We start from the raw sequence: 15,375 nt of genomic DNA, 5'->3' as shown, positions 1-15,375 counted from the left end.
CCATGGGGTCACAAAGCGTCAGACATGACTGAGCAACTGAACTGAACTGAACTGAACTTATTACGTGCTCAATGTGGTCAGTATATAAGACAAAAAAGATGATTAAAAAACGTCACTTTTTTATAGATCAGTATTCAAGGTCATTTCAATTTGCAGGCTTACCTAGCTACATATGGACTGTGAGAGTAAGACTCCAGTATTTTGCATCGTTGTTGTTTACTCACTAAGTCGTGTCCTGCTCTTTTGTGACACCGTGGACTGTAGCCCACTAGTCTCCTCTATCCGTGGGATTTCCCAGGCAAGAATACTGCACTGGGTTGCCGTTTCCTTCTCCAGGAGATCTTTCTGACCCTGGGATCAAACCCGCATCTCCTACATCTCCTGTATTGCAGGGGGATTCTTTACTGCTAAGCCACCGTGAAGGCGCCTAACTATGAAGTCACTCAGTCGTGTCTGATTCTTTGCGACCCCCATGGACTGTAGCCCACCAGGCTCCTCCGTTCATGGGATTTTTCTAGGCAAGTGTACTAGAGTGGGTTGCCATTTCCTTCTCCAGGGGATGTTCCCGAACCAGGGATCAAACCCAGGTCTCCCACACTGTGAGAAGATTCTTTCCATCTGAGCCACCAGGGAAGCAAACTCTGTCATTAATTCCATTCAATTTTAATATCACATTCCTTAAAAACTCCCCTTTCCTAATACACATTTTAGATTTAAAGGGGAAAAACAAACAAACCCTAAATGCCACAAGCTAAATCTTGACTATGTTAGGCATGTTTTAAACAATCTGATTAAACAGATACTATTCAATTACTTGATTGAAAGATGCCTATTGACAGATGAAAGTCACTATTTCACATTTAAGGTTCTTTGCAGCTATACACTATACACAGTTACTGTTTAGAGCTCAGGTTGTAGATTCCCTGAGTTTTAATCTCAGCAATATTACTTGCCCAGTGATGTAAGCAAGCTACTTATCCTCTGTTTCATCATTTATAAAGTGAGTATTACAACAGCACAGTCCAATCTGCTATAACTTATATCTTCGCCTTGAATCACCTCCTACAGGATCATTAAACAGTAGAACATGCAGCTATAGTGTGGATGTGATGTTGGTTCATACGTAATTTCTTCCAAAAGAAAGAGAAATCCTTTCCAATACAATAAAAATCTTAAGAAAACATGAAAATTTACAGAACTACTTTCCTCTAATGCAAATAGTGCTTGGTTTAATGATTACAAGAACTACAGTTGACCCTTGAACAATGCGAGGACTGGGGGGGCCAACCCTCCATGCAGCTCAAAATTCACATATAACGTGAAGTCAGCCCTTCCTATATGAGGTTCCTCTACATCCTTGGATCAACCAGCGTGGATCATGAAGTACTATAGTACTTACTATTGAAAAAAGCCCACATGTAAGTGGATCCACACAGTTCAAACCCATGCTGTACCAACACTTTTCCCACAATATTAAGTATCTGAACATCTGTAAGTACAGATGAAGATTCCCAAAGACATTCCCCCCTGATGAGTTTCAGTAATGATAAAAAACGATATCTATTAATTTCACAATTTTATTATCTAAGAAAACAGGTTGATGATAATGTTAATAATAACTTTCTAATATCTTTATATAATTTTTTTTAATAGTTAATATTTTCTCCATTTTAGATACCAGAGAGCCTCACTGGTGCCTACTCTGTTTCTAGAAAAGATATGATATCCCATTTGAAATTAATTATCATATTACTATCAGGACTGACTTAAGTTTCATGTACTAACATCAAATCCACACTTTCAAAAAAAATGTGCTGTGTAAAAAGTTTTACGTATGTATGTGTGTATTTATAAGCTCTAAGATATAATTATTATTTTTATTCAAGATATTAAAGCCCAAATATGATAAAGACTGGATTCAATTAGGTACTATATATAGAACTTGAGATAATATATTTATATTACTTTATGAGAAAAATATTTTCATTAGAAACAACAAAGCTAAATACTTCATCAGAAGCCATAGCTTTAAAAGATTTAGTGTAGTTTATAAATAAAAGTACTACACTAAAGTCATTATTCATGAACAAAGATCTTATTAGGCAGGGAGAAAATCTTTCTCAGTTCTCAAGCAATAGATTTATCTCTAACAAAACGCAGTTAATTGAGACCTCAGTTCTTCATCTTTCTGTAAGAATCTATAGGGAAAATGCAGCCCCTTTCCTCTAAAACTAATTTTTATAGAACACAAATTACTTAGTCTGGGCAAGAGAAATCTAAGAAGTAAATGCAAAAACCCAGGTGTTAACAGAGACAACAAAACTCAGAGCAAGAACACGAAATAGTCACATAACGTGGTGTCTAATCTCTTAACCAAAGTAAGAATCTACTCTGTAATATCCCCAATATGCAATCTTCTAAAACCTCCAACAACAAGAAATTCTGTACTTCACAAAGCACATCTCAATCACATATTATTCTGGGACAAATCCAATTAGATCTTTTGAAGAATCAAAACAGATTTATACACATCAAAAAAAAGTTTTAAAATCTAAAACTCAAAGCATTTTATGAAATTAGTCAATTAAAAAGAATTTGTGTACTCTCAGCAGTGTTTTTCTTTGTACCATTTCCTTTTGTTTTTTATTTCATATCTTTTCCCAATAGCTTTTAAGCCAAAGACTCACTGGAAATTTACTCAGAGGTAGGTGTCTGACTACACATTCTGTTAGGTGAGATCTAATGAAATAATACTCGAGTAAAAGGAAAAAACTACTTTAAGAGCAAGTTATAATAGACTATTTTGAAAATAATGAAATTCTTCTTCTTAGGGGTAAAACAGATACTGAGGTAACTCAAAATTATATAATGAAAAATGCAAGCTTCTTGACAAGTATCATCATAAGAAATAGTCAGAAAATAATAAAAGAAATCAATCCTAAAGGAAATCAGTCCTGAATATTCACTGGCAGGACTGATGCTGAAGCTGAAGCTTCAATACTACGGCCACCTGATGCGAAGGGCTGACTTACTGGAAAAGACCCTGATGCTGGGAAAGAGGGCAGGAGAAGAAGGGGATGACAGAGGATAAGATGGTTGGATGGCATCACCGATTCAATGGACATGAGTTTGATCAAACTCAGGGAAATTGTGAGGGACAGGGAAGCCTGGCGTGCTGCAATCCGTGGGGTCACAAAGAGTCGGACATGACTGAGCGACTGAACAACAACAACAAAAGAAATATGCATTAAGGTTTTACCTGTTGCAGAAAAGAATAATAAAGACTAGACTTCCTAATGATTGCAACTTATTTAATAATGAGATTAAGACACTTTCATTTAACACACACTTTCAAAGTACCAAGAAACACTGTGAGAAGTTCTGGAGGTACAAAGATAATTTATTCTATATCTAAAATAAGTCCTATAAAACAAAATGTATTCTGGACATTCTTCAAACATAAAAAACCATTATAAATATTTTAATGAAGCTATATATAAAAAGAGGTAATATAATATAAAAATTAAATGTATTTGATTAGTTCAGCTAAATCAGTATGTGAAACAAAAAGCTTACTCAGTTTCCCTTTCTATGAAACAACAAAAAAACACTGACTTTTTCAGTTCCCAAATGATTTCCCAGTTCAAACTGGACCTATTCAAAACAGAAACAAGACTGTATATCTGCAGGGGCCTAAGTTATAAATTTTATCATTTCTAAAAATCCATGTTATTAAAATGCGCTGCTGCTGCTAAGTCACTTCAGTCGTGTCTGACTCTGTGTGACCCCATAGACGGCAGCCCACCAGGCTCCCCCATCCCTGGGATTCTCCAGGCAAGAACACTGGAGTGGGTTGCCATTTCCTTCTCCAATGCATGAAAGTGAAAAGTGAAACTGAAGTCGTTCAGTCGTGCCAGACTCCTAGTGACCCCATGGACGGCAGCCTACCAGGCTCCTCCGTCCATGGGATTTTCCAGGCAATAGTACTGGAGTGGGGTGCCATTGCCTTCTCCAATTAAAATGCACAAATGCACCCATCTCTCTCTTAATTTTTAACATTAATAGACAAGCTAAAAATATCTACTCGTGAGCTACATAAATGTTCATATACTTTCAACTATTTATTCCTCTGCTGGAAATTTCAATGCACAAAGATACCTAAAGGAGCATTTTAATAGCAGCACCAAAATATATATATATATTCAAAAATAATTCACCTCCTCATATACAAAACATTGATGAAAGAAATGAAGACCTAAATAAATCAAAATACATTCCTTTTTTTAACAGAAATTGATTGAGTTCATCCTACAACTTATATGGAAATACAAAGGGCCCAGAATAGCCAACAATCTCAGAAAAGAAAAACAAAAAGGACATACAGCCCTATTTTTGAAAACTTACTACGAGCTATAGTAATCAAGATGGTTTGGTACTAATGTAAAAACTGACCTTTAGAAAATGGAAAAAAATTAAGAGTTCAGATAAATCTTTACAGTTATGATCAACTGATTTTTGACAAAGATGCCAAGGCAATTTAATGGGAAAGGATCAACATTTTGATTCCACTTGTTCGACTTAGTATGAATAGAATGCAAGATTTCTAACTTTAAAAAATAGATATGCAACAAGCAACAAAGGTTTACCATACAGCACAGGGAACTAGTCAGTATTGTGTAAAAACCTACAATGGAAATAATTTCAAAAATATATGTGCATATGTATAACTGAATCACACACAAAATAAAAGAATTCTACTTTTTGAAAATTAGTAATGTTTATCTTTCAGCCAGTTTTTCTAAATGTCCTATAGACATCTAATAAGAATGCATGAAAAAAAAATTTTTTTTTTAAATGCATGAGATAGAAAATTTTAACTGTATCTGTGTAGGATATAAGATTAATATAAATTATTAAAAAAAAAAAAAAAACAAGAACAGCCTTTTCACCAAATAGCAGTGAGACAAAAAAATGAATTTAGACCCTTATCTTACATTTCTTTCACATCATACAAAAATTAACTCAAAATAGATCATAGGGCTAATATAAGAGCTAAAACTATAAAATGTCGTGAACACAGGATGTAAATACTCTAAAATTAGATTGTGGTAATGCTTGTACGACTCTGGAAACCTACTAAAAATCACTGAACTATATAACTTTAAACAAGTGAATTGTATGGTATGTAAATTATGCTTCAATAAAGATGTTTAAAATCAAGTCACCTCTAAAAAAAAAAAAAAATCAAGTCACCTCTAAAGAAACTGCCTGCCAATGCAGGAGATGTAAAAGACACAGGTCCAATCCCTGGTTGGGAAGATCTCCTGGAGAAGGTCATGGCAACCCACTCCAGTATTCTTGCCTGAAGAATCCCACGGACAAAGGGGCCTGGTGGGCTGCAGTACATAGGGTCACAAAGAGTCAGACACAACGGAAGCAACTTAGCATGCACGCAATCACACACACCTCTACAAGTAGCGATGACAAAACTGTAAGGTAAGGGTGGATATGATGATTAACTATCCAAAATTACAAACACTGTACTTGTGCCACACACTATTTTAAGTGTTTTATAAGGGTTTCCCTGGCAGCTCAGTCAGAAAAGAAATCTACCTGCAGTGCAGGAGATTCAGGTTCAATCCCTGGGTCGGAAAGATCCCCTGGAGAAGGAAATGGGAAACCACTCCACTCTCCTTGCCTGGAAAATCCCATGGGCAGAGGAGCCTGGGGGGCTACAGTTCACGGGGTCACAAACAGTCGAGCACAACGGAGAGAGTATTTACTCATTTAACTCTTGCTATAATATAGCTTCCCCATTGCAGAGCTGCGGAACAAGGCACAAAGGTTAAAACAACTTGCTCAAGAGCACGACAGGGGGTTAAGATAGCATTTTTTTTTTCTCTTTACACAAATATCATTAATATTACTATTCAGTTGCTCGGTCATGTACCATTCTTTGATACCCCATGGACTTCAGCCCGCCTGGCTTCTCTGTGCATGGAATTCTCCAGGCAAGAATACTGCAGTGGGTAGCCATTCCCTTCTCCATGGGATCTTCCCAACCCAGGGAGCAAAACTGAGTCTCCTGCATTATAACCAGATTCTTTAGGTCTGAGCCACCAGGGAAACCCTGTTCTATTATTATGCATTTGTAAAGGAGAGTAACAGACATTGCTGCTGCTGCTAAGTCGCTTCAGCCGTGTCCGACTCTGTGCGACCCCATAGACGGCAGCCCAACAGGATTCCCAGTCCCCGGGATTCTCCAGGCAAGAACACTGGAGTGGGTTGCCATTTCCTTCTCCAAAACGGACATTACGCGTTGCCTATCCAGAATCCATTCACACTTTGAATGTTTTACCCAGATCTTTATTTGTGTATCCATCCCTCCCCAAACAGCCCAAATACTTTAGAGGAAACTGACTGGATCCTTAGGTAAAGCAGTTGGCCATGGTTTGCTTAAGCCAATCAGCACATTCCAAAGGCCACTGGCACTGCTTCAGTAGTCCAATCAGGACTCTTGTTTGGAATGTTAGGACAGGTGCTCTCTCCCAAGTGACCTGAACAAGAATACATACGGCCCCAAGGACCACCGGCAACCATTCTACCAGCATGAGGGGAACAGCAACAGATTAAACCTGACATCACAGAAAGGGCAAGGGCAACAGAAAGAAACTGGTCTTTACTAACGCATATATATGGAATTTAGAAAGATGGTAACAATAACCCTGTGTATGAGACAGCAAAAGAGACACTGATGTATAGATCAGTCTTATGGACTCTGTGGGAGAGGGAGAGGGTGAGGAGATTTGGGAGAATAGCAGTGAAACATGTATAATGTCATGTATGAAACGAGTCGCCAGTCCAGGTTCGAGGCACGATGCTGGATGCTTGGGGCTGGTGCACTGGGATGACCCAGGGGGAGGGTGTGGGGAGGGAGGAGGGTTCAGGTTGGGGAACACAGGTATACCTGTGGCGGATTCATTTCGATATCTGGCAAAACTAATACAATATTGTAAAGTTTAAAAATAAAATAAAATTAAAAAAATAAAAAAGAAAGAAACTGGTCTTCAATATTACTGTTACTATATAACTTCCCCTACTTTTAGACTCCAGATAAATGAGCCTATAAATCATTTTTATTGTACTTAAACCACTTTGAGTCTTCTATTACAACATGAAGTACAAACTAATATGGAGGAGAAGCCCATTAACCATGTTTCTATTAGAATAGATTACTCTTAACCCTTAAATTATGTCAGGTTTTAGGTATTAAGAAGGAAATAATTCTAGATATGCACATCAAAATAGAAACACAATGCATTAGAACCTTTCTAATAAAGGTTCAGATAAAAGCTTGAAAAGAAACTGCCTGCCATTTCATGTGTCCCACAAAGTATTTTTTAATATTTTAATTTGATATTTTAAATGTTTCTTAATCTAGATCTCCAGTTCTTGAAAAATCAAAAGGTTCATATATCACTGGGCTCATGTTACTGCAGGACAACAACCAGCTAAAATGGAACAGTAGCTGCCCCACAAGTATACTCTTCGCACAGAGTCAATACAAATGAAGCCTCTGTAGGATCTGCCCAGCTACTGTATGTATCAAGAGTTTGCAGCATTAATATTTTGCAGAACCTGTATCAAATGCCACATAATGAGTAATAAAGAACTATATTCCACCTTCTAAGCTTTACTTTTTTTTTTTTTGGCCACACTCACCACACAGTTTCCAGGACCTTAGTTCCCTAACCAGTGATTGAACCCAAGTCATAGCAAGAAAGTGCAAGTCCTAACCACTGAACTGCCTAGGAAATCCTGAAGCTTTAACATCTAAATATAATGGTACAGTTAATTGTCAAGAAAAAAAAAATTCATGAAAATGTGTACTTGTCAGCAGCCCATGGAAAACATCATTCTTGAATTAAATAGCATTGACTACCTATAAACACTTGGTGGAAGCCTTAAATTCAGCTGCAAGTTCCAGGAAAATGCCAAAACTTTAATTATTCTGGGTCCAAAAGTTTGACAAATTACTTTAGCATACATATGGAGACAATATAAAATGTTTTTAAATTGTGACAAGAAAAATGTAAAACCACAAGTCTGAAACACTTCAATACACAGGTGTGCTGCTGCTGCTGCTAAGTCGCTTCAGTCGTGTCCGACTCTGGGCAACCCCATAGACGGCAGCCCACCAGGCTCCCCCGTCCCTGGGATTCTCCAGGCAAGAACACTGGAGTGGGTTGCCATTTCCTTCTCCGGTGAATGAAAGTGAAAAGTGAAAGTGAAGTCGCTCAGTTGTGTTCAACTCTTCGAGACCCCATGGACTGCAGCCCACCAGGCTCTTTCGTCCGTGGGATTTCCCAGGCAAGAGTACTGGAGTGGGTTGCCATTGCCTTCTCCATTAAAGTAACTAACATGTAATTAATTAGAAAGAATGGGTAGAGTATAACCTATTTTTAATAAAATGTCTGAAAAATAGGAAAAAGTTACAAAAGCTATATAAGCTTACTAACAAAAACTCCAGTGAAGGAATGATAAAGGAGACTCTTGCATAAGGATTCAGTGATACTGGCAACATGCTGATTCTTTAAGTTAAATGGAAGTTTAATGGGGCTGATACTGTTATAATATCTTATTACTTATACATTTTAGACATTCTTTTGTCTGTATGCTATTTTTCACAATTAAAAAATTTTTAATCCAACATACTGTGTACAAAAAAAAAAAAAGCTAATCATCAACCTTCTACATCTACATTCTGATTGAAAAAACTGAACCTGAAATTTTCTTTTTTACTTCTTAGGTCTTTTCTAAGCAGTTTTTTGAAAGCTATTTGAATAAGAAGAAGAAATGAAATGTGAACAAAGTTTCACTATTCACCTTTAGCACGACCAATGATTTTTCTGTCCTTAGCTTGGGGAAAGCTATGCCTATGCTATAAATATCTGTTCAGGAAAGCAAACAACTCTACATCAACTCAAGAAACAGGTGTATTCCTAGAAGGGTCGTCATTCTAAGAATCACCAATCTGCTTGACCTGCCAGGCTCTCAGTTTCCTCATCTATAAAATAAGCTCCATGTGTTAAAGACTTGATGAGCAAAGGATTTAAAAACACTTGTAAAGCACCTGGCCCATTGCCTAGCTGGTGCTAAACTGCACTAACTTTTTTTTTAATCACACCTATTATTAGTTAATACAATTTCCTTCTTCGAGTAGAATTGAGACAAAGGCTGATAACTATCAATTAGAAAATATTAAGTGCAGCAATCCTAACAACACTGAAACGGACTAGCTTACGAGATTCCTAACATTTTCAGTTTCCAAGATTTTAAAAGACTGGCCAAGACCCCTGATACCTGGGTAGGAGCATGAGAAGTCTTGTAAGGAAGAACAGAAGAAAACAACTAATCTAATCCTCTCAGCAGCTTTCTCTGCTGTACACGAGAAGAGAATGCTGGTGAAGAGGAGGTGTAATTGACCAGATTTTCCCCTCTCCTTTTACTCAGACACCTGTTGCCCCACAGACAGCTATCAAAGACTTAACCAATCACCTTAAAATCCATACCCAGGTCTAGAACTCTAGGCAGCAAATAAACTATCACTACAGAATTTGGATTTTCCTTAATGGTAAAATGCAAGTTACTCATGTTTGGTCATCCACCTCCACAGAGGACATTCAAACAGAGGAGTTGGAATCCTCCTCTGCCAGAGGAATGTGGTGTTACACACACAATTAATGATGGACTATATCACTACCACAGATTTTTCTTTAACATCCAAGAAACATGAGGTTTAGAAAAAGAAAAATGGAGAAGCAAAGTTTTCAAGTCTATCTTGAGATAAAGGAATACATCAATTTGCCATTTATCTTCCTCAGATTCACAAACTGTGAAAGTCCACATACACGCAAGATTCCCAAAATGTTTTTAACTACTGAAACTGGATAACAGACACCAGACCTTATTACACTGTTCTATTTTGTGTACATCTCAATATCTCCACAATATACCTACTTTAAAGTGTGTATGTCTTTGCATATAAACTCCCAATACAACAAACTGCTAGAGAAATACTCTATTGTTCAAAATTTTCATATTCCATAGGTAAGTGAATTTCATCTAGCTACTTTCTCATTCTAGTAATTGTACCACAGGTAACCAGTCTATTAGTAAAGGTCTAGTGAAGGAAATAATTAACTGCCCTGAATAAAACAAGCCTAACCTTGAAAAAACAGAAGCAAAGGGGAAAGGGGCTAAACAGTTATTCAACTACTGCACATTCATACTTCTTCCCTTCTATTATCTTGTAACACAGGTGAGTAGGTGGAAGAATGGGAAATATCAAAGCCAAATTTATTGTACATTGACAGGCAACAGCTTGAAATAAAGAAATCTAAAAAGTCCCCATTAGAAATGAAAACTATTTCTGTGACTACGGGAAAAGGGAAGTATGGCATATCCACCTTTTAAAAATAACATTCGTAGCTCATAGTATAACCAGCAACTTCCAATGTCCAAATATGCTTTGCTGATAGAACATGAATTCACAAGAGAAATAAAAACCATACTACTTCTGCTGCAATCCTCTTTTTAAACTGCCATTCAATTTTCAAAAGATGTAACCCTAAATTTCATTCCAAAATTTGACTTTTGTTCCTTACGTCTAAAAATAAAACTAATCGAAATTAAATATAAATGCTAACTTTGCAGCAAATTAATCTTTCATCAGCTCTGTGAACAAGAATTTTCTGTTCAAAATTTATGGCAAAACATAACTTACTCACAAAGGAGTAGGTAGAACTACCCTTTACATTATTTCTCAACTCCAAAAAAAGGGCACAAGAACTTATTTAAAATGTCAAAGAGAAATGCACACTTAGATATATATCACAATGGGAGAAAAAAAAATTATAGAATAAAACTTCTCCATAGGAGTCCTCCATATAATACTTCCATGGTAACAATTATTTTCTTAGGACCAAAGGATCTGCTCACTTTCACAAAACCTGGAGGGTGTAAGTTTACATAATTCCCCTTAAGCTGAAAAATATCACAAAGTGATTAACTTAGGTCAGCAGAATTTTGTTTCTATCACCAGCCGGAGTGAAGCACATGGCTTCAGGTCTTGTTCTCCAACCCACTGAGAAGATACGCTGGTAAAATAGAGATCTACTTACCAGGTTAAAGATAGTTTCTACAATATCCCTATTGGATACTTCTCCAACTTCAACCAAGCCCGTCAGCACGGCAAATTTCATTCTGATACCCCTGATGGGGAGTCCTGGTGTCAGGGACAAGGCACCCCCTTCGGCAGGGGCTTCTTCTCCTTTCCCTCCACCTCCTCCGTCATCACCTGTTGGTGGCGGGGATGGGACATTATTGTCTTCACTGGCCATGGCGAGTTCAAGGGAAAGGACAACTCAGAGTCACGCCGGGACCCAGTCGCCGCGCTAGTAATAAGCACACGGACGCCACGCAAAACGGAAAGGGTCACTCTTCCCAGCTGTGGAGAAACCCCAAGAGCAGTTGGTGTGGAAAGTCCTTGGCGTCGCCCTGCTGATTCTGGAGAATGTTTGTCCAATCTCTCTCCCGGAGGCTGACAATAACGCCAAACCCTATTGGAAGATCAGATCAATGTTAAAGGGGCTCGGTTTTGTTGTAGGGTTTTCGGGGAGCGAGGGGAGTAGTTGCTGTCCGTCAAGTCAGTTCCTACGAGCACCCCGCTTCCAGCCACCCGCTTCCCCGCGGCTCGAGGCGCGGGGTTCCGAGCGCAGGCGGGAGCCGGAGGCCCCGTACCAGGTTCCCTCCTCCCCCACACCCGCGCAGGTTCCAGGCGCAGGGCAACCTCTCCTCACAGGTGCACGGAAGAACTGTCGCCGGGAAAAGGGGGGGCTGGAGGAAAGCAGGGGTCCCAAAGCTACCCTCGAGGTGGGAAGTTCCCCCTCACCCAGACACTCGGGGCTCGTCCTCGCCCCCCGCCCGGCAGCCGCGAGACGGAGGTGGCGGCGGAGATCCAGGGCAGGAAAGGGCGGGGGAAGGGGGCGGTGATGACTCTCAACGCTCGGCCCAGGGGGAGGAGTGGAGCACCTCGCGGGCACCTGAGGTTCTTCGGGGAGAGGCGGGAAGGTGTGTAGTGGCCAGGAGGGAGGGGGAGGCCCGGCGGCTACGGCGAGGACAGGAGGGAGGAGAGAGAGGTCAGCGCACCTGGTCGCAGCCTCCAAGTTTCCCTAGTCCGCTCCCCGGGAGTCCGAGGCTGCACAGAACTCCATGGCTTCCTGGCCCGCCCCACCCCTGCGCTCAGCCTTTGCAAAAACAGCCGCTGCCGGCGCTACGGGCGCGGCTGCGGAGGCCGCCGCGGGCGGTGAGGATGCTACTGACACAGCTCGCCCCGCCACCGCTAGCGCGGCCGTCTCTGAGCCCGCTGAAGCTGCTCCCCGCCGCCATGACAGCGCCGAGGGCGGCCGGGCGCGGCGTGCGCGTGCGCGAGCGCGCGGGGCGGTGGGGCGGGCGCGACGGCGGAGGCGACCGCGCGGCGGGGTGGGGAAACGAGGGCGGCCCCCGGGGGCCGGCGGGGCGGGGGGGGGGCGGGGGGGGGGGCGGGAGCGGGCGCGGGCTGGCTCCAGGACCGCCTGTGCGGACTGGCGGGCGCGCCACGCAGGTAGCTCCAGGTGTCTCCTTAGCCCGGCCAGAAAAGACCTTTCTTTTCAGGAGCCCACTCTTCCCCCTCCTTCCACTCCCCGATCTGGGAAGGTGCTTTGGCGAGTGCCCAGGCGGCGATTCCTGGCTCCTTCAGTTGTTAAGTTACCGTAGGATCTCCGGGCGCGGAGGGAACACTACCCTCGTTGCCAAGGTGTCTTCTTGGACTCGAAGAAGGACACCTGAGGGACCGCTACGAGCCAGAGAGGTGGCAGCGCTGCAGCCAGCAAAGCTGCTGTCCTTGTCTACGGGGAGCACAGAGTCCCCACCTCTGACAGCTTTCAGCTGCTGCCCGCCCGCCGCGCTCCGCAAAGACTCGGGAAGAGCTTACCACTGGGATGCCCTGACAGCTGCCACCTTCCCCTCGGAAGGGAGTGTAGGGCGGGAAGATCATTTGCACGAGGAACGGGGAAGATTCCTTGCAGCTGCCGCCCCACGGAACCTCTCCCACATTCTAAGGAAGGGAGGGTTCCTGAGACAGCTGCTCTAAACAGTGTGGAGGCGGGTTCATTCTGCCTGTAGATCTCTGAAGAGTGTTTTCTTCTCGGGATTTTCCAATGTGAAAGTTAGTTTCGCCTCATTCTCAGATTAGTTTAAGAGATCAAGTATATTAGGATTAGAAACAACTCGGATCATCATCTGTGTCCTTCCCCCCTGCTCCCCATCAACAGTGAAGTGTTCTTCCTGGCGCATTAGTGAAAAACAAACACACATTAGGGAAGAAAGTGGCTTTTCACCCTTACGGTACTTACTATTAGAAGCCTTAAGTCCTTAAATATATATGTAATGTTTAAAACACTAGCAGTCAAAAGTGAAACAAAAGTGATGTCAAAGTTAGGAAGTACTACAGAGGAATCAGGAGAAAAATTATATTGGTTTTAGAGAGGAAATAGTTTCCTACAGAAAGGGTTATTTGAGATGGGCTTGAAAAATGAACTTGACTTCAACTATCATGGAAATTTAGAAAGGAGGGGAGCAACATGAGAAAAGACCAGAAGCACAGGAGTGTCTTTAGAAAAGTTTTAAAGGTTTACACCTTTTTAAAATACTAAAGTGAATTCAGCTGTTCCACAGCTCATGGTTGCAAAGATCTTTTTTCTATAAGTGGGTTTAATGTTCCAAAAATGAGGCAGACAGTTTTCTCATAATCTGAAATGATGACTTGTGCATGACCAGGTTAAGAGACAGTATCAAGAACTTGCTATTCCTGAAAACTTCTAACACCTCGGGTTTGCGTTTTAAATCCTTAAGTGAATAAGTCTGGAGGAGAAGTGGGTGTGCCAGCGGACAAGGAGACAACTCCACTTCACTGTCAACACCTGTGGAAGGAGGCAAGGCGGCATTAAACCCTGAAAGTCTTCTCATAGCGTTTGCCCCCTCGGATTTGGGCAGAGTCTAATCTTGAGTACCTTAATATATCTGGCCTATAAGTGCTAGTAGAGTATTTGTAAGAATAAATGCCTTCATTGAGAAGAAGCTGCTGCTGCTGCTACTAAGTCGCTTCAGTCGTGTCCGACTCTGTGCTACCCCATGGACTGCAGCCTACCAGGCTTCTCTGTCCATGGGATTCTCCAGGCAAGAACACTGGAGTGGGATGCCATTTACTTCTCCAGTGTATGAAAGTGGAATGTGAAAGTGAAGTCACTCAGTCGTGTCTGACTCTTAGCGACTCCATGGACTGCAGCCTACCAGGCTCCTCCATCCATGGGATTTTCCAGGCAAGAGTACTGGAGTGGGGTGCCATTGCCTTCTCCCTGAGAAGAAGCAGATGATGCTAAATGCCCTAAACACAGTGTGGTTGTTTCAACAGAAAACTAAAACGATTATTTGAATTTATATATCACATCATCATCAGTGTTAGTTGCTCAGTCATGTCCAACTCTTTGTGACTCCAGGGACTGTAGCCCACCAGGCTCCTCTGTCCATGGGATTTCCCAGGCAAAAATACTGGAGTGGGTTGCCATTTCCTTCTTCGGGGGATCTCCTTGACCCAGGGATTGAACCCAGGGTAATCTCCTGCACTACAGGCAGATTATTTACTGTCTGAGCCACCAGGGAAGCCCACATATATCACATAAAGAAAGATAAAAGCATGTTTTAAGATGAAAGAGAAAACAGAACATCACAAGTCTTGTTTAGCAGAGAGGAAAAAAGGTATTGAAATTCTGAGGGGCAAATACACCCAAATTTGGAGAATAAAGATGAAAAAATTTGCTTTTAAAATAAAAGGGAAAGGAAGGAATGGAAAAAAAAAAAAAGATTACCTTATATAAAGCCAGACTTAATTTTTCATGACCATCTATCATATATCTCTGACATCACCACCTTCACAGAATTAAGGGCTAAGGGCTTTCATAATTTTACTTGCCTTCAAGCGTACGTCGAAGTCATAGCAGAGAAGAAAAAAAGCAGTGGATTTAGAACAAGAAGCCTTGTGCATAACTCAAAGGAATTAAAGCAAAGAGAATGTAATTCCAAGGTGAAATTAAAAAGACTTGATCTATAAGCCTTCACCTATATGCAAAGGAAAGAAAATTTTGATAATAAAAATAGGATGGAATTTTTCTGTTTCTACGAGAAAGTACGCCCAGTCCACCCAATTGTAACTTCTTGGCATTTTGCTAGAGTATAATTAGATTATAATTTAGGGAAAAGGTACCATCTACATAACTT

The 15,375-nt window shown here is 41.0% G+C and overlaps 1 protein-coding gene across 7 annotated transcripts in view; it reads right to left on the bottom strand.

Moving 5' to 3' along the window:
- Positions 1–13,149, bottom strand: part of LRBA (LPS responsive beige-like anchor protein) — a 757,395-nt gene extending 744,246 nt beyond the window's left edge. For 5 of the 7 annotated variants that reach the window (XM_024977539.2, XM_024977542.2, XM_059876187.1 and 2 more), the window contains exons 1-2: positions 12,211–12,469; positions 11,184–11,621 (exon numbers count right to left, since the gene is read on the bottom strand). In XM_024977539.2, the coding sequence (XP_024833307.1) occupies positions 11,184–11,402 (219 nt within the window). In that variant the 5' untranslated portion in view covers positions 11,403–11,621; positions 12,211–12,469. Of the gene's footprint in view, positions 1–11,183; positions 11,622–11,953; positions 12,037–12,210; positions 12,470–13,033 lie in introns of those variants that run through there. The other 2 variants (XM_024977540.2, XM_024977538.2) reach the window with 2 other exon arrangements.
- Positions 13,150–15,375: the final 2,226 nt, after the last annotated feature.

Source organism: Bos taurus, chromosome 17, assembly GCF_002263795.3.
Source record: "Bos taurus isolate L1 Dominette 01449 registration number 42190680 breed Hereford chromosome 17, ARS-UCD2.0, whole genome shotgun sequence".
NCBI classification, from domain to species: Eukaryota; Metazoa; Chordata; class Mammalia; order Artiodactyla; family Bovidae; genus Bos; species Bos taurus.
This window is presented reverse-complemented; position numbering and strand designations above follow the sequence as displayed.